The following is a 27,809-nucleotide window of genomic DNA, read 5'->3' on the forward strand; positions in this document are numbered from 1 at the left end:
TTTACAAAAGTATTGCACAAAAGGTATTGCACAGTGAGGTGAAGAGGCACTACAGCTTAGTTGTTCACCAGAGGTGAAGGGAGCCACCAGGCTGAAGAAGGAGTCCTATCGGGCTTGGTTAGCCTGTGGGACTCCGGAGGCAGCCGACAGGTATCGACAGGCCAAGCGGAGTGCGGCTCGGGCAGTGGCTGAAGCAAAAACTCGGGTGTGGGAGGAGTTCGGAGAGGCCATGGAAAAAGACTTTCGGACTGCCTCGAAGAGATTCTGGCAAACCGTCAGACGTCTCAGGAGGGGAAAGCGGTGCTCTACCTGTACTGTGTATAGTGCTGGCGGAGCGCTGCTGACGTCGACTGAGAAAATTGTCAGGCGGTGGAAGGAATACTTCGAGGACCTCCTTAATCCCACTGACACGTCTTCCGAGGAGGAAGCAGAGTCTGGGGATGAGGGGAATGACCCGCCAATTTCCGGGGGCGAGGTCACTGAGGCAGTTAAACAACTCCTTGGTGGCAGAGCCCCTGGTGTTGATGAGGTCAGCCCCGAGTTCCTGAAGGCTCTGGACGTTGTAGGGCTGTCCTGGTTGACACGCCTCTGCAATTGCGTGGAGATCAGGGGCAGTACCTGTGGACTGGCAGACCGGGGTGGTGGTCCCCATCTTTAAGAAAGGGGACCGGAGGGTGTGTTCCAACTACAGGGGGATCACACTCCTCAGCCTCCCTGGGAAAGTCTATGCCAGGGTGCTGGAAAGGAGAGTTCGTCCGTTAGTCGAACCTCGGATACAGGAGGAACAATGCGGTTTTCGTCCTGGTCGCGGAACACTGGACCAGCTCTTTATCCTCTCCAAGATACTTGAGGGTGCATGGGAGTTTGCCCAACCAGTCTACATGTGTTTTGTGGACGTGGAGAAGGCATTCGACCGTGTCCCTCGGGGTGTCCTGTGGAAGGTGTTGCGGGAATATGGGGTGTCTGGCCCATTGCTACGGGCCATACGATCCCTATACAACCGTTGCAAGAGCTTGGTTCGCATTGCTGGCAATAAGTCGGACTCGTTCCCGGTGGGTGATGGGCTTCGCCAGGGCTGCCCTTTGTCTCCAGTTCTGTTCATAATTTTTATGGACAGGATTTCTAGGCGCAGCCAAGTGGCGGAGGGCTTTCGCTTTGGTGGCCTCAGAATCTCATCTCTGATTTTTGCAGATGATGTGGTTCTGTTGGCTTCATCGGGTGAGGGCCTCCAGCTCGCACTGGAACGGTTCGCAGTCGAGTGTGAAGCAGCGGGAATGAGGATCAGCACCTCCAAATCTGAGGCCATGGTTCTCAGCCGGAAAAGGGTGGAGTGCCCACTCCGGGTCGGGGATGAGTTCCTGCCCCAAGTGGAGGAGTTCAAGTATCTCGGGGTCTTGTTCGCGAGTGATGGGAGAAGGGAGCCGGAGATCGACAGACGGATTGGGGCTGCAGCTGCAGTAATGCACCGGTCCGTCGTGGTGAAGAGGGAGCTGAGTGTAAAAGCGAAGCTCTCAATTTACCGGTCGATCTACGTCCCTACCCTCACCTATGGCCACGAGCTGTGGGTAGTGACCGAAAGAACGAGATCGCGGATACAAGCGGCAGAAATGAGCTTCCTCCGAAGGGTGGCTGGCCTCTCCCTTAGAGATAGGGTGAGAAGTTCGGTCATCCGGGAGGGGCTCAGAGTAGAGCAGCTGCTGCTCCACATCGAAAGGAGCCAGCTGAGGTGGTTCGGTCATCCGGGAGGGGCTCAGAGTAGAGCAGCTGCTGCTCCACATCGAAAGGAGCCAGCTGAGGTGGTTCGGGCATCTGACAAGGATGCCCCCTGGGCGCCTCCTGGGTGAGGTGTTCCAGGCATGTCCCACCGGGAGGAGGCCCCGGGGCAGACCCAGGACACGCTGGAGAGATTATATCTCTCGGCTGGCCTGGGAACGCCTTGGTATTCCCCCGGATAAGCTGGAGGAGGTGGTTGGGGAGAGGGAGGTCTGGGCCTCTTTGCTTAGGCTGCTGCCCCCGCGACCCGGCCCCGGACAAAGCGGATGAAGATGGATGGATGGATAGAAATATATGTAAAACAAAAACGATTTTCAATTTTTTTGTAGTTTATGTAATCACTATGGACTTAATGCATACATATTATTAAAATCTGGGCTGTAATGGTTGTATTGATGTATAGCAACTTGAAATGCTCCCGGTAAAATAGTCAGATGTCAGATGTCTATTCATATTAATGTACAGAATTCACCTGCTTGCTGCTACTACTGCACATTCACCCAGTGTATATACTATATGTATGTGTGTGTATATATTTATATATATATATATATATATATATATATATTAGTGCTGTCAAAATTATCGCGTTAATTGTTAAGATCAACGCGAAATGTTTAATGCATTAAAAAAATTTAACGCTGATTTTGTTTTTTTTATTAATTTCCTGTAATCTAAGACCTTTAAATTCATGAGCACCTCTGGAGGAGGGGGCAACAGTGTGCTATGCTGGCGTTTGGCCTGACAGAAATGATTAGAAGAAGAAGAAGAAGTGACACCATGCTACTATCTAGCTAACACTAGCTAACACACGCAAGCATGGACGAGGGCGGACTTTTGGGTGGAAAGTTTCTCTTTAAGAAGTTGCCTGATGGCTTGTTGGACAAAACGAGAGTAAGATGCACAATTTGCAACGCTGAATTCAAGTACCACAGAAGCAGTTCATCACTGGCGTATCACCTGAGAGCAAAACACCCAACTGAATCCACCTCTACGGGACCTCGCCAGTCTACGCTTCAGGAGTATGGTGCTTGTGGACGAATAACAAAAAATGTGAGAGAAAAGGTAACCAATTCCTTGGTTGTTTGGATAGCTAAAAACTGCCGACCAGTTAGCATAGTAGAAGATGATGGACTGAGAGAAGTCATTCGTGCTGCATCAGGAGATGAGTGTTACAATCTGCCCTCGAGAGGAACCATTGTGTCGAGACTGCACACTTTGTATGGGGACCAGAGGGCTCAGCAGTCCAGCAAGCTTGTGCAAGTAAGGAATGTCGCTCTCACCGGAGACCACTGGACTTCGGTGAACAACGATAATTACTTAAAATATAAAGAATAAAAAAATGTAATTGGAGCCAGGCTATTAATAAAGTAATTGAGATTAATCGCAATTAATAACCGAAAATTGTGAGATTAGTTAGTTAATTTTTTTTAATCTATTGACAGCACTAATATATATATATATATATATATATATATATATATTCTTCCTTGTATAACTATGCATGTGACAAATAAAGAACCTTGAACCTTGAACCAAAAAAGGCTCTACAGCATGTAAACATATAATATACGCTCTGGCGGCCTTGGTTCTATGGTAGGTCTTAAAGGGTTAATGAACACCTGTAGCCCTCTCCGTACACTGCCCCGCTGGTTTCTGTGCACTTGTACAGGGATGTAATTAAGCTCCCTTTTACACACACTTAAAAAACAATGGCTGACTTAAAGCAGTCCTGCCTGTCTGCTTCCCGTTGTACCTTTCTATTGAACAACAGTGACGAGAGATGAAAGGCTTTTTTTAATAAACGGTAGAAGCAGCGTCCCTGCTCTTCAGTGCAGGGTCACACATCTTCTTTCACAGCCTCGGGTTTATCATTCAGGCCTGTAGATGGTTACACATTTGTCATTTCTGCACCAATGTGCACGTTTTCTATATTTTAAGTGTAACACAGTTAAAAACCAGAATTCCTAATCCTTCGATAAAGTGTACTCCCACACCAACATCAGGAACTGTCCTACATTTATCTCCCTCTCGCCTCCCTGTCCTCCATCATTTGCCCGTGCAGGTCATGAGGGGATAGGGTCTCATTTGGTTTTCTGATAATGGATATGATCTGATAACTCCCATCGAGCCAAAAGCCAGCAAAATTGTCAGTCTTCTGTGGCCTAATTACCCGCTGCGATGGCCAGCAGCTTTCTAAGACAGCGAGACTCTTCTTAGGAACCACCGTACACCCTGTGTCACCATTGGACTAATGCATAAAAGCAAATTAGTGGCTCGATGTCAAACGAGGCCCTGATTGGCTCTCTTTTATGCCTGTGCACACAAAGTATCTGGGCTCCTGTTTGTCATCGGCCTGATCACAAGGAAACACGGCGACCTCACATCCAAACATCGTATTGGAAGTTTTCACACGTAGGAAAGAGAAAAAGGTGAACACGTGGAACACCTGGATCTGTTCTTGCTCCAGTTTGTTGTGGGAGAGGGAGGAACAGATGTGCTTTGAGGTTTAGCCGGCTTAGCGTGCCGAACACTTGACCTGCTATTCTTCTTCTTCTTTCTTACAGATTGTAGGAGTCTTTGTATTGCTGCCTCGTACTGCAGCTGTTACTGTATAAACGGGTATAAATGACTCACGCTCCACATCCTTTACATACTCACTGTGTATGTACCTGACAAAGAAGCTCAGGTAAAGGCATCTTTCCTATGTGTTAGGACATTAGTATTCACAATGTGTTGCCTTCCTGCCTGCTGCCCGCCACTCATTCCCCAGACAGCGAATCAGCCGGCGTTGATTAATTTCAGCCTATTAGCACCCCTCGTTCCCCTCCCCCAGCTCCGCCCAGGTTAAATCCCCGTGCACACCCACATGCACGCTTGCAGGCAGGGGGTGCTGCTGGGTGAGCGATGGCAGAGAGGTTGCCAGGGAGCCAGTTGTTGTCAGAATGATATTAATGAGTGCACCGCTCTGGCCCTGTGTGTGTGTGTGTGTGTGTGTGTGTGTGTGTGTGTGTGTGTGTGTTTACGTGCCTTTAATTTGGGTGTTGTTGTGCCCAGTAAAGGCAGGTCGAGTATGTGTGTTCTTATTGAGAGAGAGGTTTGTGTTTGCTGAGGGTGTGTGAGTGTTCAAACACGCTAACATATGTCCATACATGCTCGTAAAGCCTGTTTGTGTGTCTGTAGCTGTGTGCGATATCCAGCAATGCCATGGCCTGAGGGACGAGGGCTTGTGTGTGTGTGTGTGTGTGTGTGTGTGTGCACGCGCTCTGTGGAGGCCTGTCCTAGTTTCCTTCCCCTCACCAGGGAGCTGGAGGATCCAAGGACTGACGCACATCACCTGACAGCCGCCCCACTGCTCCACGGCCCTGCACTGTGGGTGTGTGTGTGTGAAGGAGATGGAGTGTCTGAATGTGTGTATGTGTCAGATGATTGTGTGTGTGATAGAAAGAGATGTGAAAATGTGTTAGGAAATCCATCAGTTTGAGCGTCATGGTACGTCTGTTAGTGTGTGTCTTTGTCTGTGTGCATGCAGACAGTCAGAGAGATGGAGAGAGTGAATTTTGGTGTAGTGATCCCTTGAGGTGTGTGTGTGTGTGTGTGTGTGTGTGTGTGTGCGCGCGCGCCTTTGGGATAGAGTTTAGAAAATGGTGTCAGATGAAGCTTGGAGACAACAGAGCTAAATGTGGTCCACTTAACCTTCGTATGGACTGTGTGTCTATGATGTAAACACACTGGACCTGCGTCACATGTTCGCAGTATCGTAGTCTTTGTACCATCGATGTGTCCACGGGCCTGGTGCTCACACGTGATGCTTTTCTCAAGAAGAATTTGCAGCATTTCCACCGACACAGACGAACATTTGGAGATTAGTTTTTGTGCTGCAAAGTTGGAGCTTAAAAACTTCACCAGGATCTCTGCGCGAAACATTTTCTACTCTCTTCGTCACTTATTCTCTTCTTATATTTCAGTGGTTTCAATGGTTCTGTGAAAGTTCATATTATGTTTAATACTGGGTATTAAACCTCCTGCAGATAAAGCGACTCCACTCCTCCGTCTCAGACTGCATCTGCTGGTAGATCTTTGTTTTGCTTTGATGACCTGCTGAGAGCTGCAGGTCTCGGATATCTTGCCAAAAAATCATGTTGCATAACATAAATGTGAAGAAATCAGGCCTTTAGCTATTGTCCTGTTATCCTGTGAATGAAATTCATGTATCTGCATCTGTTCTTGTGATGAGCAGAACAGGTTCACCTGGTACACCTTACATTTTTAGCACCACCCAGGGTCAGGCCACCTTTAGAAATGCTCTGTAGTGATTGGATGTGTGAGTGCTGTCTGCGAGGAATCATCTGTGTGAAGTAGAGCTGGGCGATATGGCCCAAAATATTTTTCCCGATATGTATTTGAAAATTTGCGATAACGATATAACTGACGATATAAGTGATGCGAGACAAAATACAAAATGCAACTCCACCACTTTACTAGCGCAAAAAAACATCCATTTATTTTCACTTAAACAAGCAGCTGTTTTTTTATGTGCATTAAAGCTATATAAACATTTAACAGTGCAAATGCAAATTCCTTGCTGAAAGTTTAACCAAAAGGCATTTGCAGTAGAAATGTGCTGACATATCCTGAGCATAACCATGTATAATATCCACTGGAGGTAAAAAGAGGAGCTTTGCAACATTAAACTGCAGTGTGCCAAATAAAAAAGTCAAATACGTATTTTTCGGACCATAAGCTGCTCGGGACTATAAGGCACATTAAGCGAAACAGAGCAGTCAGATAAATCAAACTTTATTCAACTCATTCTTCTTGCTTCCTCCTAGAGCTGGGCGATATGAGATTTTTTCATATCACGATATGTTTTTTTCATTTCAGGCGATAACGATATCTATCATGATATGAGCCAAATAACTATATTTGTAAGATTTAAATGTGCCGTTGCTCACAAGTAAAATGTGAAATAATCAGCAGCTTGTTTTTATTTAAATATTTATTTCCCATAATAAGTTCAACAGGGTAGATGTACTTAAGGAACATGAGACTTTTTCAGATAAATAAAGGCAAATATTGCAAACTACACAAAAGGCAGCCGCTAAAGCGTTTAAGTTTCAAAATAGAACAAACGAAACAGACTAAATTGTCAATTCCACTTAGAAACAAAATATTAATTCTAAAAATAAATCTTAGTTTGTTTTACAGAAGAACAGACAAAACTGACTAACTTTTGTCAATATCAAATAAACTGAGAACTAAAAGGAAATTCTCAATCTCTCCTTGTTGTATAGCTGAGCTTTTCAAACAGTTTTAACAGTTACTTTAGTCTGACAAAAGCCGAATGACGAATTAGCGCTTCCAGTCAGAGACTGAGGCTACGTCCACACGTACACGGGTATTTTTGAAAACTGAGATTTTCCGTTTTCGTTTTAAAAAATAATCCCGTCCACACATAAAGGCAGAAATGAAGGAAAACGCTGCTATGAACATGCCAAAGCAGCAGGTGGCGCTAGATTCCTAACCGTGCAGAAATGTTGGCCAATCAGAAGTCTAGAAGCCTCGGTGGGAAAAAGTAAACAAAGCTGGGGCATAGAAGCAGAACCGAGTCGTATGTGTGGAGGGACAGTAACTGTGTGTATATGTAAGCATTTAAACACTGCAGAGAGTAGAATTAACAGTATTGTAGAAATTCATTTCACCGAAACAATAACGTGGCGCACAGTGTGACGCATGCACCAGTTTATTGTATTTCCAGACTTGCTTTCGGCACATTTACAGTGCACGCTACTCTGTTTTTGTCAGACTTGAAATAGCCGAAATACCTTCACACTACGGAACTTCTATGGCTCTTCCGTTCGACAATCTCTCCGGCGTTGGAACCATCATCTGTTTTCTCTTCGGTCACGCTCGGTTGATTTTTCTAGTCGGCACACTCATTTCCTCCATTACCCGCTGGCTGCTTCCCAAACAAACACACGTGCGGCTTGGCACTTGTGCTGTAAGTTACAAGTCACGCGACGTGACGCTGCGGCTGTGATTGGTTCGGCTCTGCGCTACTTAATTTGGATTGGCTGACCTTTTTTTTTTTTTTTTTTTTGAGGACGAGCGGCGAGGTCTATCGCGATAGCTTAATTTCTCTATCGAGTAAAAGTTATATCACGATACATATCGTTATCGTTCTATCGCCCAGCTCTACTTCCTCCACTTCAATATTATTGAATATTGATTCATGAATGCTGTATTCTATCACAGCTGCTCTATTCCCATGTTGTTGCAGTGTATTAATGACTAACCTCGTACTGTGGATGGATTATCTCAGTTGTTCTCCTGACTGAAGTTTGGTCCGTTTACAGCATCCTGCCATCGATTACATTTGTCTCTAACCATGAGGAACCTTCACGTTAACTTTTATCCAGTGGAAAAAAGTTGGCGTTCATCCTCCAGCTTCACTGTGTTTATGCTAACATAGCTGTGTAGCTAGCGATCACGTAGCACATCATTATATACCAGCTAGCCCAACTTCAGTAACCCTACAAACGTCACTGCTGTTTAGTTTTCTGTCTTCATTTATGCTGGAAGTGATAGCAGAGCTGTACGTTTGAATTTTTTCAGAAATCTCTTAGTCAGAACATGCTATATCATGTTTAGGTAACTAGTGACACTAGTGAGCTAACTTCCTGCTAACTTCTAACTCTGTTAAATGTAATAAATCCTGTTTTCATGGATGCCTGGATGTTAAACTTAACTGTTACACCTGGTAAAGCAGCAACGCTGATGATTTTATTAAAGATGAAAGAATTTAGACAGTTTTTAACTCTCAGTGATGCTGCAGTGTTCGTTGACTTTGAGACATGAAGCGGACGGAGTTTAGGACCCAGATTACTCCCAGATTTATGAGCATCTTAGTCCGACAAATACGACAATAATGACGGCCGCTTGCATGTTCGACAAAAAAATTTGCTTTGGTGTGTATCTGACGGACGAAAGCTAAACCAGTGTCACACCACTGAAGTGGCACCATTTTTACAAACCAATTCTGGTTCATCCGTTTCACTCAACGATCCGGTTTCCCCCATCCCATTCTCCATTTCCGCCATGCTTTTTCGGCCATGTGCGTATGAAAACAAAGGCACTGCACATGCGTGTTTTACCCATATTCTATCGCAATTTTTTTTTTCTTTTGGATCTTTAGCCATCAGAATTGTTGTCTTAAGGCCAAGAAAGATGCCAAGCGGATTTATTTTACCAAGTGGATCATCATGGCCTTGCCATATTGGCCCATTGGATTGACCTTTATTATAATTATGAATTTATTTTATTTTCAGTTGCTACAAACGGGACAGACATGACTGGGGGATAGGACAGGGAGAAAGAATGAAAGAAAGAGAGGGAGAGAAAGAAAACCAAAGGGGAGAAGAGACAGTGAGAAGGGGGAGAAGAAAGAAAGAAAAACAGAAGAGAAAGCAAACAACAAAGAGCAACATAATAAAAAAAAAGCACCATCACAATAAACTAGCTAGCAGTAGATATCAATAGATACTAAATAATAAACGATATTGTGCAGCACATAAGATAGACAGCACACAATGTGCTTTGAGGCAGCAGCCAAGAAAGCTGTAGTCCGCGTCTGTGAACACCTGTGTGCATACCTGTGTGTACACCTGTGTGCATACCTGTGTGTACACCTGTGTGCATACCTGTGTGGATCAGCATGCTTGTATTCCAAAGGTTTCTCCATGTAACGATCTGCTAGGGAGTGTGGGGAGCCACAGCCCCGTCCTCCAGGGTATGAAGCAGGTATGGAGGAGATATTTTATTTTCTTATCATTGCCTAACACAATAAGAAAATAAATACCGCCATATCATACGTGAATGGTATGATATGGTGTGTGTGAATAAGACCAGAAAGATGGCGATCAACTCCAGAAAGAAGAGGATGGCGACACGACCTATGTCTGTCCTCAGACAGGAAGGTGATGTCGTGTCTGGGCCCAATGCTTGGATGTGCCCATCGAGAACTGAGAGACCGAAAAGGAACGAACAAGCTCTGATTTTTGAGGAAGCTGAGATCCTTCAGTGAGTTCTGCAAAATGTTGACAGGTTTTCTGTCACTGAGTTGTGGAAACTACGATGTACTCTGCTGTGATGTGCTGGGGAAGCAGCGTTGGAGTGGTGACACCAGCCGATACTTGGCATGAGCCATCAAGATTTAATTACCGTATTTTCACGACCATAAGGCGCACTGTGCTAAAAGGCGCAGTCTCAGTTATGTGTGCCCTTACTGTATTTAACACACACATAAGGCGCACTGGACCATAGGGCGCATACAAGTACCGTATGCGTATTTAAAAATAAAGCGGGAGCAAACGTGAATTCGGTACCTTACTCACATTTCTATTGCCGGTAATCGTCATCATCAACAACACACAAGCATACAAGTGTGCATATTTAAAAATAAAGCAGGAGCAAAACTGAGTTTGGTACTCACATTTTTATTACCAATAATCGTCATCATCAACAACACACAAGCATACAAGTGTGCGTATTTAAAAATAAAGCAGGAGCAAAACAAAGTTTGGTACTCACATTTTTATCATCAATTAAACCCATCGAAGTCCTCATCCTCTGTGTCTGAATTGAACAGCTGCGCTAAATCTCCATCAAACATGCCAGGTTCACTGTCTTCACCGTCAGAGTCACTTTCCGTGCCGTGCGGCTCCTCGGAAACGATGCCGGCTTTTGCGAAAGCTCGAACAACAGTGCCAGCAGACATGTTAGCCCAAGCATCTACAATCCATTGGCAAATTGTGGCGTAACTCGCCCGGCGCTGCCTTCCACTCTTAGTGAAACTGTGGTCTCCACCGGTCATCCATCGCTCCCAGGCCGCTCGCAGCCTTACTTTGAACGGGCGGTTCACACCGATGTCCAGCGGTTGGAGTTCCTTTGTCAGGCCTCCCGGAATGACAGCAAGCTCACAGTTCATTTGCTTCACAAGTTTTTTCACATCGGCTGTGAGATGGGCACGCATAGAGTCACAGATCAACAGCGATGGTGATGCGTGGAAAAAACCACCTGGTCTCCTTACATACACCTCCCTCAGCCACTCTTTCATCATTTCCTCATCCATCCAGCCCTTTTCATTTGCCTTAATGATGATTTCTGCTGGAAACTTCTCTTTAGGCAAAGTCTTTCGCTTAAAAATCACCATAGGCGGCAGTTTCTGTCCATTAGCATGGCAGCCAAGCACAACAGTAAAAGAAGACTTTTCATACCCCGTTGTGCGTATCGCTACCGTGCTGGTCCCCTTCTTCTCCACAGTGTGACTCACCGGGATGTCAAAAGTGAGCGGGACCTCGTCCATGTTTGTGATGTGGCTGGGCTGGATGTTTTTGTCGCCGATGTGTTTGCTGCAGTAGGAGCGGAAGATGGCCAGCTTTTCCTTATAATCCGCTGGAAGTTGCTGCGCTATCGTAGTCCTGGTCCGGATGGAAAAATGGCACCGTTTCATAAAACGAAAGCACCAAGACGGACCTCCTTGGAAATGTTCAATGTTCATCTCTTCAGCTAGTGAAACTGCTTTTAGCCGAATGGTGACCGTCGAAACGCTTCTCCCGCTCGCTCTTTGCTCGATGATCCACCGCTCGAGTCTTTCCTCCAACTCGGGCCACCTCGCCTTATGTCCGCGGAAACTCAGCTGCGTTTTCTTGACCTGCCGGAGCTTGTTTTCCAGCTTCCTCCATTTGCGAACCATCGATTTGTTTATCTTAAATTCTCTCGCCGCTGCTCGATTTCCATGTTCCTCCGCGTAGCTGATGGCCTTCAGTTTAAACTGTGCTTCGTAAGCGTGTCTCTTTGCCATTTTCAGGGTTGTTAAAACAACGATGTCCTGCATAATGCACATACCTGTTCTTTTATACAGGTATGTGCGATTGTCCCGGTATATACGATCAACGCCCACACTTCACCCTTTAACGTTCTCATGGTGTTCTCTACTACGTCCTCCTTACAACACATAGGGCGCACTGCGCTATAGGGCGCGCCGCACTTTTTGAAGAAAATCTAAGACTTTTAAGTGCGCCTTATGGTCGTGAAAATACGGTATATGTTTATATTATCCACTACTAAAGAAAATACACACAGTCACAGCAAGACTTCAGACACAAAACCCCGAGGCTTTCATTATTATATCTGGAGACTTTAACCATGCCACACTGGACTCTACTCTGGCTGCTTTTCACCAGTTTGTGAATTGTCCCACAAGGAGCAACAGGACAATTGACCTACTGTATGTTAATGTGAGAGATGCATACAGAGCCACCCCCCTCCCCCCACTAGGGAAGTCAGACCACAACCTGGTTTACCTACAGCCACAATACACACCCCTCGTCCAAAGGCAGCCTGTCACAACGCGCTCCATCCGGAGATGGACCCCAGAAAAGGAGGATGCTCTGAGAGACTGCTATGACACCACAGACTGGGATGTGCTCCTGAGCCCACATGGTGAGGACATAGAGGGGGCGACACACTGTCTTACAGACTACCTCAACTTTTGTGTGGACACGGTCGCCCCTGCTAAGACGGTACGGTGTTATCCTAATAACAAACCGTGGGTAACACAGGAAGTCAAAGCTGTCCTCAACATGAAGAAGAAGGCTTTCAGGAGCAAAGTGAAGGAGGAGATGAAAGCAGCACAGCGGGAGGTGAAACGCTGCCTGAGGGAAGCAAAGGACACCTACAGGAGGAAGGTGGAGCAGAAGTTGGAGAGGAACAATATGAGGGAGGTCTGGAATGGTGTGAAAACCATCACAGGCCACAACACCAAGAAAAGCACAGTGGGGGGGACTGTGGAGAAGGCAAACGAACTCAACAACTTCTTCAACAGGTTTGACCAGCCCACAACCCCCCCACCCTCACCTTCACTACAGAGTCCTCTCCCCACTCTCCTACCTCCCTCGCTTCCCCCCTTCCTGACACCATGACACCCCCCTCCTCCAATCCCTCTCTCAGCAGCAAGACATCTCCCCCCCTCCCCTCCTCCCAAACATCTCCCAGTGTCACAGTGGATCAGGTCAGGAGGCAACTGAGGAAGCTTGGCCCCAGAAAGGCAGCAGGCCCAGACAAGGTGTGTCCTAGGATGCTAAAGGCGTGTGCTGCTGAACTTGGGGAGCCGCTACAACGAGTCTTCAACCTCAGTCTGCGACTGGGGAGAGTGCCCGCCCTATGGAAGACATCCTGCATCGTCCCGGTCCCTAAAAAGAACCGGCCCAATGAGCTGAATGACTTCCGACCGGTGGCACTGACGTCACATCTTATGAAGACTCTAGAGCGGCTCTTCCTCAACCTCCTCCGACCACAGGTACAACATGCCCAGGACCCACTACAGTTTGCATACAAGGCGGGTGTCGGAGTGGAGGATGCCATCCTGTACCTCCTGTACTTCCTCAGGAGGCTGAGGTCTTTTAACATCTGCAGGAAGCTCCTGAGGATGTTTTACCAGTCGGTGGTTGCTGGAGTACTTTTCTATGCTGTGGTGTGCTGGGGGAGCAGCACAGCAAAGAAGGACTCATCCAGGCTGGAGAAACTGATCAGGAAGGCTAGCTCTGTGGTCGGCATGAAGCTGGACACTCTGGTGACAGTGGCAGAGAAAAGGACATTAAAGAAACTGATGGACATTATGGACAATGCTGGGCATCCTCTGCACACGGCCATTAACAACCAGAAGAGTCTGTTCAGTGACAGGTTGCTTCTCCCAAAGACAAGAACTAACAGACTTAAAAACTCCTTTGTCCCACACGCCATCAGACTGTTTAACTCCTCTCTGGAGGGGAGAGGGAGGGGAAACAGGAGGACAAAGGAGGGGGGAACAACTAAGCTGTAGTGCCTCTTCACCTCACTGTGCAATACCTTTTGTGCAATACTTTTGTAAATAGTCAACGGTGCAATAGACTCAATACTTGAAATGTGCAATTCACTTGTATTTTTATTTTTTATTCCTATTTATTCTATTTATCCCCTTTGTATATTTTATTTATATTTGTCTCTGTATTTATATATATGTGTGTGTGTGTGTGTGTATGTATATATATATATATATATATATATAACAATTCTGTAACTGTAACTTCGGTCGTTGCTGTGCTTTTTTTGGAAATCAAATTTCCCAGAGGAACCCACCCGAGGGATTAATAAAGTTCTATCTTATCTTATCTTATCTTATCTTATCTTATCTTACTAAGAAACAATTAAAGGAACACTTTGAAAACACATCAGATGTCAGAGGGTCCTGCTGATCTCTGTGCTGATATGGACGGTGTTAGAAACTGGAGCATGCAGCGTCACTTACAGGAAAACGATCAACCTTCTGCACAAAGGGCTGAATTCAAAGGAACCCCCAAATCAACGTAAAGTAACGCAGCATAATGTTGCACCTCAACATGGTCCTCAGTAGTTCGTACGGCCCCGTGTGCTTCTGTGTGTGCCGATGTTGGGCCATGCTCCTGATGAGACCATGGATCTGACATCGAAGCATCATTCCCAGAGGGGATCTACCGGATTTGGGTCAGACGAACACCGGGGCCAGTCGGCGTTATCAGGAACTGATCGCACTGTCTCGCCACATGAGGCCGGCGTTGTTGTGCACTCGGAGGAACCAGCAGCCACTGCACCAACGTAATGTTTGACAGTAGTTTAGGGATTTCATCCTGATACTTGACAGTAATCAGGATGCTGTTGTTCCTCAGTGAGTATGCTCAGTGCCTCCCCTACACCGTCACTGACCACATGCTGAACGAGGTTACGGGCATCCCCCACGCCTTATCAAGACCCATGTTTGCCACATGTGCTGGTGGCGGACCTGCCTGTTCTGGTATTACAGCAGCCAGGCTCCATGGCGCTGCACAGTGAACACAGGGCTCACTAGAGGATTTTGGGCTCATGAAGTCTTCTTTCTGATTGGTTGGTCAGAGACATTCACACCTGCTAGAAGTCCTTCTGTCAGGCTCTGGCAGTTCCTCCTGCTGTTCCTCCTTGGACAGAGGAGCAGATGTCCACTCTACTGATGGATCTTCTACAGTAACTGCCTTTCTCCTGGAATTTCCTCCATGCTCTCGAGACTGTGCCGGGAGATACAGCAAACCTTCTGCCAGTGGCATGTATGACTGAGCCATCTTGGAGCAGTTGGACAACATTTGCAGCCTTTGGAGGGTCCAGGTATCATGATACCAGCAGTGACCCTGACTCCTGTAAGAGCAGTCAGAGAAGATGACGAGGGGTAAAGTGATGTCACTGTAAAACCTCTTTGGAGGTTCCCCACCAATATCCTCGAAGTTTAACTGATTTGATGCTGAACTCTGGTTAAAATGTATTCCTTTGACTTTTGTTTTTCAGCAGTACATTAAATATAATCTGTACAGACTTCCTGTTAAAGATGATTGTTTGAATCAAGCAGAGTATGTGGTTATCAGCGCACCAAACGACTCGTTCACAGCTGAAAGTTTTTCAAAACAATTTTCAACAACCAGCAAAGTCAAAGTCATTTAGAAGTTTCTACCATCTGCTTCTTTACAACTTTGATGGCGTCTATTTTTAGAAGGTGAAGGGTCACGTTTGACGATTCGTGAAATATCCATAATCACATATTCTAAATCTCGGGTGACCGCTTCAGTCCATATGAGAGGCTGATAGCATATTCATACTCAGGTCTACAGGCCTGTGTGCTTTATTAGAAAAAACTGTCATGAATATCTTATAGGCTCCTAATGCTGTGTGATACATTAGGATCTGGACACATTAAAGTTTTAAAGGCACATTAGATTGGCAATGACAGAAGGATTAGGAGAACGGCGTGGGGGGCGTGGCTGTAAAAGAAGAAGAAAGTGAGTTAAAAACATTACAGCGGTGGTTTATATTTGTGGCTTTATTTACTGAACGATGTCACGTTTCCTGCTTGAGCTGGCAGGTCACGCGAGCAAGGACCGCGAGAAGGAAGCAAGGCGCCATTCAGAAGACCGCAAGTTTGTGGGAGACGCTTCTCGCTCACGTCGCGCGCTCTATGCTGCGCGCTCTATGCTGCGTGCTCTATGCTGCGCGCTCTATGCTGCGCGCTCTATGCTGCGCGCTCTTTTTCAATAATATATTATCTCTGATCTTCAGTGCTGTTGGCTGGAGGCTTTCTCCCTTCTAATATTGCTGAATTGCAATAGAGTACTTTTAGTTAGTCCCTGTTCTTCCTCTTTAGTTGATACTGCTGACCTATGAGGTCTACCTCCCACCTGAAACAGCCCTTGTGTGTGTGCTGCTCGGTGCTGCGTCCGTGTCAGTGTTTCACATATGAGAGGTCATGACCCCGCAGCCTGGAGTACACTTGTCTTCATCTGATTACATATTAACAGCCTGGACACACGGGCGTGGTCGTTGTGGGCGACGGGTCCTTTGACCCTCGGTAAAAAGCGACGCGTTCTCCCAGCGGACACCCCCCCTTCATTAATACAGACACCCACTGTCTGTCTGTATTTGCCTGTCGGCCCAGCAGTGTCAGGTGTTTCTGTGTCGTCCTCAGGTAAACGGCTCCAGGAGTGGGTGTGTGTGATCCTGTGCCTCTTTCTTTTCATCATCAACTTCTCTTTCCTCCTCCTGCACTTCTCCACCGTTCACATCTACAAGATCGTCCTCGGCATCGGTAAGCTGACACTCACACGAAGTCACTAAACTGTGATGGCTGGGATTTTGTATGTAAATGCTAATAATCATTTTCATGAGTTCATGTACACCTCTAATCAAGTTTTTGTAATTCTCTGTCCACGCCTGCATTTATGTAACAGTCCTCGGAATAGTGACGGCAGATTTTGCATCGGGGATTGTGCACTGGGGAGCAGATACCTGGGGGTCGGTGGACATCCCTGTTATTGGGAAGGTACGCACGCACACACGCACGCAGGCACGCACGCACGCACGCAGGCAGGCAGGCACGCAGGCAGGCAGGCAGGCACGCAGGCTGTATCAAACACCTTTGAATAATTTCACATCAAATCAAGTTCATTTTCCTGCCAACCGAACTCTGAATCAGGTGTGCAGCAGTCTCACTAGTGTCGGTTCTGCTTTGCCTCTGTCAGACAGGCGGGTCGCTGACCAGCTGGTAACCACTGGTCACCTGGAAAGTGTGTAATCACTGACTAGTTGTTGCTGGCTGTCTCTGTGAAATCAATTGGTAAAGCTCCATTTCTGCAGGCCTACAGGCTGGTCAGAGAGACTGGTTGCACTGGAAAGCTCCTGGTCATTGATTTGGTTTGTCTGCAGACATTTACAACCAACTCCCCAAACGTCTGAGACCCTTTTAAACCCCTCGTAGTTCAACCCAAGCAATCACTGCAATGGTTTTGATACAGCAGCTGCTTTGTCACCAACTTTGGCTTCTTAAGTTTCTTCAGTCAAGGTAAGTTTAGCAGATCACATGGTTCATTCGATTGCTTCTGAGTGTTATGCAAACATTTTCCCTTCATCATTCTTTTTTCCCTCAACATAGAAGGACAAAGTCAAACTGTTCATCTTACAGCCGACTGTTTACTTTTTCCAAGCTTGGTTGTTAAATCTCGTCCTCTCTTATTTTGAGCTCTGCACTTTAAACAGAGAAGGAAGATTAATGTCTGCTCTTCAAAAGAAATACAAGTCGTATGTCCCAAACACCAAAATATTCTAGTAGTAGCAGCAGCAGTAGTATTACTAGAAGTGACATATATTTTTGTATCTTTAGTGACCTTTCAGAACACAAAGGTCAAATGGCCCAGTGTCAGGTTATTTGGGCCTACTGTCAGAAATACCTGTATCAGCGCCACCTGTGCACACTTTTGGAAACAAGTTTTGGCATTTTTAATATTTATTTTTTCATTAATCGAGAAGTACCACACAGTTACAGTTCTTATTAGTGGACAGTCCACCTAGCTCTGTCCTTCGCCTGTTCCCCCGCTGGCTGACTCCCTGCTGTGAGTCCACAGTCTCATCGTGCTTCTTGTACAGTCTTGGTGACTGCAGCGGGTGACTGCAGGCGGGTGACTGCAGCGGGTGACTGCAGGCGGGTGACTGCAGTGCTTTTCCTGCACTTTAAATGCACTCTGAGCTGGAAGGCCACTGCAGCTGATACCTGCAGCAGGTGGAGAATGGGTTCATGTCCTGCTGACTGAACTGGAGCGTCTGTGGGATGAGAGCGGCACTGACGAGGCAGCTGATGTCATTTTCATTTATTTTATTTGTTTGTCAGAAAGCGCCTGGTATTTGAAATGAGTGCAGAAGAGCACCTTTATAAATGATAGTATTTTAAAAAAGCCTTTTTTAAAAACACGTCCATCCTCAGATCCATTATTTTTGCATCGTTCTTGCTTTGGTACAGTTTTCCTGAATAATCCCAGCGAGCCAGATGGGACGGGTTTCTTTGGTTTTTACAGTTGGAGGTTTTGTTAAAAGTTGGTGTCTTCGCTTTCCTGGGACTGCATCACCGTGGTAGCAGTCGCCCCCGTCCCCACAGCTTTGCACTTCCGTAGTGATCTGAAGCTAAATGTCAGTGTAACACAAAGCGATTTCCCTGTAGGCAGTAATGTCCACTGCACTCACACACGCGCACACACGGGGTCACATGTGAACAGTCTCACCTTGAATATTGACGACCTTTCAGCGCACAGTGCACATACAGTATGCACATATTTATGTGGCTGCGTTACAGTAATCCACACACTCCTCTCAGCCAATTAGAGTAAAGGTTATCCTCATTTCATCCAATTAAAATCAGTATGATCCGGTGCAGCATGCAGATTGGTTCATGTGAACTTTGATTAATGGCGTGTGAATTTAGTGAGTGGAAGTGTGGGAGCGTTTCATCTACTGTTCCTTGTATTTATGAATTATTCATATATAAATAATGTGTGAAAAATGGAAGCTGATGTGTGAAGCATCCCTGTAAGAACCGTAGGCATTAATCACACTGTCCCACATGTTATCACTACATCATTAATAATAATTTGATATTGTTCACACTTTGATTGCAGTTCACACCATTTGTTACTTTGACTGAAAAACTGCAAACATATGCAAATGTGTTTTATTTACAAATACTTATTATCATAGTTAAATATGACCGCAAACACCAGAATCACCTTAACACCTGTAATGCAATTTGTAGTATTTTTGTAGTACAAGACAGTATTTGCTGTACTTGACTGATATTATAACGACTTAGAGATTCTAATGTGATTCAAACAACATTATATAAACACGTCTCCAGCGTGATGCATGCATGTCATTCATTGTTTCCTCGTTGTCTTTCTGAGCTTTGTGTTAAACATGATGACACGTGCAGGCTGTCACACCTCATCACTACAGTGCTGCATTTGTAGACTGTTGTGTTGCAGCTCCTTATTTTTGCATGGTTGGCTACCAGCTCGTGAGTGTAACAGCTTGGAGGCTGGCTGTGTAGAGCGCTGTCGTCTATCAGTGCAGTGCACGCGAAGGAATGAATGATGTTTGTTTTAAATTCATTTAAAATAATCCCGTGTCTGCTTGTATTCTTTATACATACAGGGTGATTATGTATTTAAACATAAATACAGATGTTTGGCTCCAACCTTAAAACCACGAACAGGTACAGATGTTGTTATGTAGTTACATGCAGTACATGCAGTACTCATTCAAATGTAACGTGTAAAATGAAAGGATGTATACATGACTGTAGTTATTGCACAAACACACCAGGAAAAAAAACATGAATTGATTAATTAGCATTGTTGTTGTGTGTGAATCAAATATGTCTCTGCTCAGCAGCCTGCTGGATTCCGGCTTGAGATTACTGCCAGTACTTCAGTGTAATCTGATTAGCTGCAGCACCGACAGTCTTGACTTCGATGTGAGGATTTCTAATGGTTCGTGTAATTTGGGCTGTACCTAATGTATGTCTCTATTTTTAGATGCTACCTTAATAATATTTATTTGATATGTGCACTGTACTATCAGATGATGCTGAACAGTAATTTTAGGATCCCTGTGTTACTTGTTGTGTTTGCAGAAGGTATTATTTGGTGTGATGTTTATTTCTAATGTGGCATTTATTGAGGTTTGGGGTAGTTACTGGGACCAAAGGCACAGCAGCAGTCACAGATTTGCATGGTGTGTTGGACACTGTAGGAGACCTCTAATAAAGACTTTAACTGGCAGAGAAGAATGGACCTTTACAGAGAACAGAGGGCTGACAATAGTCTGCTGGAAATAAAGCGTCCACCTCTGCTGCATTTGTGAGGCTGAGAATAAAGCCGGCCCGTGCTCCCGGTTAGCGTTAGTTTGAATATCAAACACGAGCGTGATTCAGAACACCTGAGGCTAATGGCGGCCGTATTAGAGCGTTAGAAGTTGGCGCTGTCCTTTATTTTTGCCTTCTGTTATTTTATTCTGTTTTTGCTGATGTATGTCCAGTTTCCTGTCGCCTCTACCTGTGATGACCTGTGTAAACATGTGTTGTCTGTACTTTATGTACCGCTGATCTCCAAGCTGTTCAACGTGTCTCGTCTCAGACCGGCTCCCACTGAAGGTCATCGAATTCATCCCACACGTCTCATGTCACACCTTATATTTCAGACTGTGGGTCGTGTTTTTGTGTCACTGCTGCTCTCCTGCTGATGTTGAAAGTGTGGTAGCTGCCTGATTTAAACAGTTATCATTCATCTGCACACACACGCTTTTATTTGGACTTGTGTAGCTTTAGATTTTTAGACCCAGTAAAGTAAACGTCTGTGGGTGGGAGCAGCTGAAGAAGACGTTTTTCTTTAAAACAGGTGGTTTGATTAAAGACTTTATTCAAATCAAGGCTTTTATGGCAGTTACAGTAACAAGCACTGCTGTTGGGTGCTAGAATTAGTCTGTGTGTCATTAGTGAAACATGGGGCTTCGTGTGTTTAGCTACAAAGTAACAACAGTCGTCAGTTAAGGAGTGCGTCAAAGTAAGGAAGCTAGTGGAGTCAGTCAGCCGCTGTCCTCATGGAAACGTAACCCGCCAGTACCCGCTGTACTCTGGAGTACATGCATCATATCAGCATTTGGCTTAAAAGAAAAAGAAAATCTGGAGTACAAACTTGTGTACGAACACATTCAGAGAGCGCATTATGATGCATGCTTCTGTCCACATCACAGTTGGAATATGTTGTTGTTCAGACAAAATAGGGCGAGAATTATTGCACAAAGTACACTGCGAGGTTGTTGCTCTCCAGGAGAAATTGTGTAACACCAATTTGTTCTTTCTGTGAGTCTACAGAAAGCCTTTTCTCTACTCAGCAGTGCTAAAATTGCAACACTAGTTTAAGAAGTGCTCGACAATTTCCCTGTAGCGTTTCCACATTTCCTTTAGGAGGCTTTTTGTCGTCATCGTGTCGTTGAGCTTTAATTGACTCAACAAGGATTTAGCAGTCCTCTAATGACACCACTTTGAGGACAAAGTCACGCTCATTAGTTCCCAATGATGCTCGATTCACACGGAAATTTGCCAGATGTGCTTACAGTTTTGGGATATATGTTTTAAGATCCTTTCTCCCCATCTAGTTCACTTGTGCAGTCATATTTTAAAAGCATCGCTACTTCTGTCCTTGTGTCGTTAACGAACAAATCTCTTTCAAGGCAACTCTCCAGTGAGGCTGATTGGAGCATTGAAAGAGAGTTAATTGAATGATGTAAGTCGGTTCTTATTTAAAGGACAGAAGGAGGAAAAAAGAGTGCGATATTAAAGGATGGTAAGGTTGGGCCCAAAAAAGAGAGAAACTAATAAAAAATACAGCAGACGAGGTTGGAAGGACAAAAAAAGAAGGGGGTGGAAGGGCGTGTCCGTCCAAGCAGTGGGACAGCGGTGGTTGCTGGGGCGATGGGCGATGTGAGCTGGTGATTAACGGATGTCGTGCAAGGCAGGCCGTTAAACGGTGTGGGATTAGAGGACACGCAGCGACCGGTGGCCCGCCGTTAACTGGGAGCGCCCGTGCCGCCCCTCTCGGCACGACCTCTGCGGCTTAGCCGGCCTTTCATCTAGCTGAGGGCTGCGGTGAGAGGAGGGGGACGATGGAGGAGGGGGAAGCAGCGGTAGAGAAGGGAGCTGGGCCCGTAATTGTGAGGATATCAACAGATAGTTTCAGCGTTTGCAGTGGCACCTACCGACGATGTCTGCTGATAGGCGTGTGCGATTGTTTCGAGCGGCTAACCCGACAATAATGAGTTTTCACGCTGATGTTTCGACGGCTGCACACAAACACGCACTCGGATAAATGCGCACTGTGCACAAACACATGCAAACCTTCCTCTTTTTGCTTTTTCCACACAGAGAAATAAATTACCTTTATCCTCTGTGTGCATGTGGGTGTGTTTCTTTCTGTCCTCTTTTGTGCTTCTGAGATTCAGATTCAGTCTTTCATTTGAGACCCCCATGCTCTCACAGACGGGTGTCTGCCTCTGCACAGTGCTGCTGGGGTTTGCTGGGTGTGTGTGTCTGTGTGTGTGTCTGTGTGTGTTCTAAAGCACACATTTTTGAATTGGTGGGGTGTCCATGGGTCATTTATGTGTATGAGTGTGTTTGCACAAGTTGACTGCTGTTCTGTGGTTTATTAGGATGCTGGATATGAGCTTTGGGGTTGCACAGGGTGCTCAGCACCACTAAGTGTGTGAGTGTGTGTGTGTGTGTGTGTGTATTTGATCTGCATTGGCGTAAAGAGGATAAACATGGTTTTGTGTTGTGGTTTAAAGTGAATTTAAATTCATTAGAGGAACCCAACGATGACTTTCAGCCTGTATGTGCATGTAACTGTAGCCCCTTTATTTAGCACAGACTAGATCGGCTGTTCACCCTGTTCCATTCATTTAGAATAGAATAGAATAGAATTCAACTTTATTGTCATTGCACATGCACAGGTACAGGGCAACGAAATGCAGTTTGCATCCATCCAGAAGTGCTTTAGTGATATAGATATATTACAATATATATTAGCAATAGTATAGATATGTGAGTATATTACAGAAATGGGTCTATTATGGTATGTTATAATGTACACGGTATGAAGTATGTTGTGAATATTCTATAACTATAAGTATGTACAGGCTGTAGTGAGTACAAGCTATGTACAGGCTATGAACAGGATATAAATATGAAAAACTATACAGAATATGAAATAAATAACTTTACAGAATCTGAGATATACAGCTATACAGAAATGGGAACTATGCAAGTTGTAAACAGTTGTAGGATTAAAGATTATTGAATGTACAGAATGATTATTTACACAGAGCTATACAGTAGTGCAGTTAAGATAAGTGAGGGTGTAGATAGTTTCTACAGAGGCTATATAAAGTGCTAGTGGTTGTGAGTGGTGGTTCAGTCCATGTTATTATTGTGTGTTTGAGGGTACAGTTGTCCATTGTGGGTGTGTGTATGTTCAGTCCATGTGTTAACGTGGGTCAGATGTCAGGAGGCAGAGTTCAGGAGTCTGACAGCTGTGGGGAAGAAGCTGTTCCGGTACCTGGTGGTCTTAGTCCGGAGGCTCCTGTGGCGCCTCCCAGAGGGCAGGAGGGTGAAGAGTCCATGTGATGGGTGACTGGGGTCTTTGATGATTTTCCCAGCCCTTTTCAGACACCGCTTCCTGTAGATGTCTTTTATGGCAGGAAGTGGTGCTCCGGCGATGCGCTGGGCAGTTTTCACGACCCTCTGCAACGCCTTCCGGTCCGAGGCAGAGCAGTTCCCGTACCAGACTGTTATACAGTTGGTCAGGATGCTCTCGATGGTGCAGCGATAGAAGTTCACCAGGATGTCTGAGGACAGGTGGTTCTTCCTCAGAGTCCTCAAGAAGAAGAGGCGCTGGTGAGCCTTCTTGACCAGCTTGGAGCAGTTGGTCGTCCAGGTGAGATCCTCGGAGATGTGGACTCCCAGGAACTTGAAGCTGCTCACACGCTCCACAGCCGTCCCCTTAATGTGGATGGGTGGATGTGGGTCAGCATTCCTCCTGTAGTCCACGATGAGCTCCTTGGTCTTCTCGGTGTTAAGCAGCAGGTTGTTTCTGTCGCACCACTCAGCCAGACGATCCACCTCCTCCCTGTAGGCGGCCTCATCGTTGTCACTGATGAGGCCAATCACCGTGGTGTCATCTGCAAACTTAATGATGGTGTTGGAACCATCAGCAGGTCTGCAGTCATGGGTGAAGAGGGAGTAGAGGAAAGGGCTCATCACACAGCCTTGTGGTACACCGGTGTTCATCGTGATTGTAGATGAGCAGCGGTTATCCAGCCGGACATGTTGGGGGCGGTTGGTCAGGAAGTCCAGTAACCATTTGCAGATGAGGGAACTGATACCCAGGTCTGTCAGTTTCCTGATGAGTTGTGAGGGGTGGATGTCATGTGTCCTGATGTCATGATTGTGTTATTAATACGCTGTTATCTCAACGTCTGAGCCTCTCAAAATGGTTCATGAATAAAATCAAACCTTTGGATTAAAAGTGTGCAGTCGAACCAAATCTTGATTTAACCTCCGCTGCAGTCGTGTGCATAAAAATGTCATTGGCCATAAACAAATGGACTAAATGTCTCTCTGACATGAAAACGAGCAAACAAAAGAAGCCAAAGCGTTTAGGTGACGCCGACTCACTCACCGCCGTCTGCACAGCTTTGCAAACATATAAAAACGGCAGTCGATAACTCCGAGCTGCTTTTTCTCACCTTCATCTTCCTCCACGCTACGCTAGTTCTCCTGCTAGCTGTTGCGAGTTACAAAGTGCATACAGAACAACATACAACTGAAGTGGATGGATTGGCCTGTAGATTCACTGATATCCGCACTTCTCAGTCAGGATCGGGCGGATGTGCAGCTGCTGAGGCAGGAACAGCGAGCAGAGTCTAGTTTGGGATCTGTGTGGATTACTTTGATTTGGAAAGGCCACCACTTCAGTATTTTTCATTTCATATAAAAATAAGATAATGATGGTTTAAATAAAGTCCTCCCTCTAAAGCCAGTTGTTGTACGAGCAGAAACTCGTCGGAGCTTAGACTGAGAATAGTTTTATTCATTTCTTTTCTTTGCAGGCATTTCTTCGACCATTCAGGGAGCACCACATCGATCCGACTGCCATCACTCGCCACGACTTCATCGAAACCAATGGCGATAACTGCATGATCCCCATCCTACCGCTGGCTCACATGGCCTACAAGTTCCTCACTTACACACCAGGTAAATCACACATCTGCTTATACCGGCTGCAGAGACACAGATCTCTGCACTATCGCAGTCACTGTTTGAGCTGTGCTCTTGTTGCTGGGCGAGTCAGTTTCCTGTAAATATCTGCTAGCAGCTGTGGGCACATCTTAGATGTGATAAAGGTTGGTCAATAACGAGAACAGCAGTTCTGTAACCAGTCTGCACGAATGCCACCATCTATCAGAACTGGTGACCTGATGGTCAGTAGGGTCCTTAGAACATGGACGCTGCTGCTGATGGAGGACTTGATGGAGCACGCCATCCCCTAATCTAACTGGTGTTTAAATCAGCATGAATGTGATGGATTGGCAGAATCTTGGCACATGTAGTTTTAGTGTCAACACTAGACTAGAAAGAGCTGGGAGCTCCTTCTTTGCTCCATCATATCTTTGTCAAGTCAAGTCAAGTTTATTTATAAAGCACATTTAAAAACAACCAAGGCTGACCAAAGTGCTGTACAATAAATTACAAATATAAAATACAATAAAACGCAAGTACATAAAACACCTCACTGATAAAACAATAAATTAAAACAATAAGTTAAACCTTGCTAAAAGCCAATGAGAAGAGGTGAGTTTTAAGAGCAGTTTTAAAAGTTCCTAGGCTTGTGGAGAATCTGATGTGAGGAGGTAAACTGTTCCACAGTCTGGGTGCAGCCACAGCAAAAGCCCTCTCTCCCCTTTGTGCCCACTATCTCTGTAAGGCAAGGCAAGGCAAGGCAAGTTTATTTGTATAGCACAATTCAACAACAAGGTGATTCAAAGTGCTTTACAGAGACATTAGAAACAAGAACAAATAAAAAGCATGATTTAAAATTGAATAAAACAAGCAAATAAACTAACTAACTAATTAACAAACAAACAAACAACAGTATATAAAATCAAAATAGATAAAATCAGAACAGTAGATAAAATCAGTAGTTAAATGTAGGTTTTGAAATTTAAGCTTAAAGTGTGGATTTGGTGCTTTATTCAAATGCAGCTGAGAACAGGTGAGTCTTCAACCTGGATTTAAATAAACTGAGTGTTTCAGCTGATCTGAGGCTTTCTGGGAGTTTGTTCCAGATATAAGGAGCATAAAAGCTGAATGCAGCTTCTCCGTGTCTGGTTCTGACTCTGGGAACTGATAAAAGACCGGATCCAGATGAGCTGAGGGATCTGGAAGGTTCATACTGGGTCAGGAGGTCATTGATGTATTTTGGTCCTAAACCATTCAGAGCTTTATAGGCCAGCATCAGAACTTTAAAGTCTATCTGTAGTAGTAGTGTCTGAAAACAACCAAGAAAAAAGATGAGTATTTCTTCAGTGAAAGAAGAAAGGTAAACCAACAAGTGGAAAGTCATTTTAGCCCTTCTTTCAGATTGGATGAACCAAACATTCACCAACCAACCAACTGGCTGGGATTTGTCGATCTGATCAGGTGAAGGAAGCCCAGGATGGACACAGACAGCTGCTGTTTGGAAACCTCAGTGTGTCATAGCCTTAAATATTCTTCTTTTGCTTCCTGTGTAGAAAAGAAAATCATCATTGCCATTCTTATTATCCTGAGAAGCTCGAGGGTGTAACATTGTAGACGTTTGAGCTAACTTCCTACAATTAAACCTCAAACTGGCGCTGAAAATGCAAGGACTTCAGAAGGTCAGCTACAGTGTCAAACAGTTTGTAGCTGTGCCTTAGTACTGCAAGGTGCCAGACTAATGGAAGTTAAGGAAAAGCATAGGGCAGGTGATCATGTGCACTGACCTTACAGCTGCAGGGCAAGAGGTGGGAGGGACTGGAGGAGGAAGATCAGCAGGAGAAACTGAGCAAGCTGTTATTGAGGAGGTGACATCTCCACCTGTCATGTCTACACTACAAGTTGAGCTGAAAGGTCACTGATGGGAGGAGCGGAGGGGAGTTGACATCAGTTAGTTGGGTTAAAGGCTAGGTTAGCTACCGTGCTGTGAGGTTAAGCTGCTCCCAAGCATCTAGCACTGTGCATGTCTGATAAAGTGATAAACCGAGGTAGCTGGATAGGAAACGAAATAACAAAGTACCAGTGAAGGCGTTGCAGAGGGTCGTGAAAACTGCCCAGCGCATCGCCGGAGCACCACTTCCTGCCATAAAAGACATCTACAGGAAGCGGTGTCTGAAAAGGGCTGGGAAAATCATCAAAGACCCCAGTCACCCATCACATGGACTCTTCACCCTCCTGCCCTCTGGGAGGCGCCACAGGAGCCTCCGGACTAAGACCACCAGGTACCGGAACAGCTTCTTCCCCACAGCTGTCAGACTCCTGAACTCTGCCTCCTGACATCTGACCCACGTTAAACTCATGGACTGAACATACACACACCCACAATGGACAACTGTACCCTCAAACACAATAATAACATGGACTGAACCACCACTCACAGCCACTAGCACTTTATATAGCCTCTGTAGAAACTATCTACACCCTCACTTATCTTAACTGCACTACTGTATAGCTCTGTGTAAATAATCATTCTGTACATTCGATAATCTTTAACCCTACAACTGTTTACAACTTGCATAGTTCCCATTTCTGTATAGCTGTATATCTCAGATTCTGTAAAGTTATTTATTTCATATTCTGTATAGTTTTTCATATTTATATCCTGTTCATAGCCTGTACATAGCTTGTACTCACTACAGCCTGTACATACTTATAGTTATAGAATATTCACAACATACTTCATACCGTGTACATTATAACATACCATAATAGACCCATTTCTGTAGTATACTTACATATCTATACTATTGCTAATATATATTGTAATATA

At 45.2% G+C, this 27,809-nt stretch overlaps 1 protein-coding gene across 1 annotated transcript in view; it reads left to right on the forward strand.

Moving 5' to 3' along the window:
• Positions 1–27,809, forward strand: part of LOC309710141 (plasmanylethanolamine desaturase 1) — a 58,762-nt gene that overhangs the window by 18,213 nt on the left and 12,740 nt on the right. Inside the window, exons 2-4 of the mRNA XM_082539395.1 lie at positions 16,334–16,453; positions 16,596–16,687; positions 24,853–24,997. Of these exons, the coding sequence (XP_082395521.1) occupies positions 16,334–16,453; positions 16,596–16,687; positions 24,853–24,997 (357 nt within the window). The remainder of the gene's footprint in view (positions 1–16,333; positions 16,454–16,595; positions 16,688–24,852; positions 24,998–27,809) is intronic.

The sequence above is a fragment of the Aulonocara stuartgranti genome, assembly GCF_965226115.1.
Source record: "Aulonocara stuartgranti genome assembly, chromosome: 7".
NCBI classification, from domain to species: Eukaryota; Metazoa; Chordata; class Actinopteri; order Cichliformes; family Cichlidae; genus Aulonocara; species Aulonocara stuartgranti.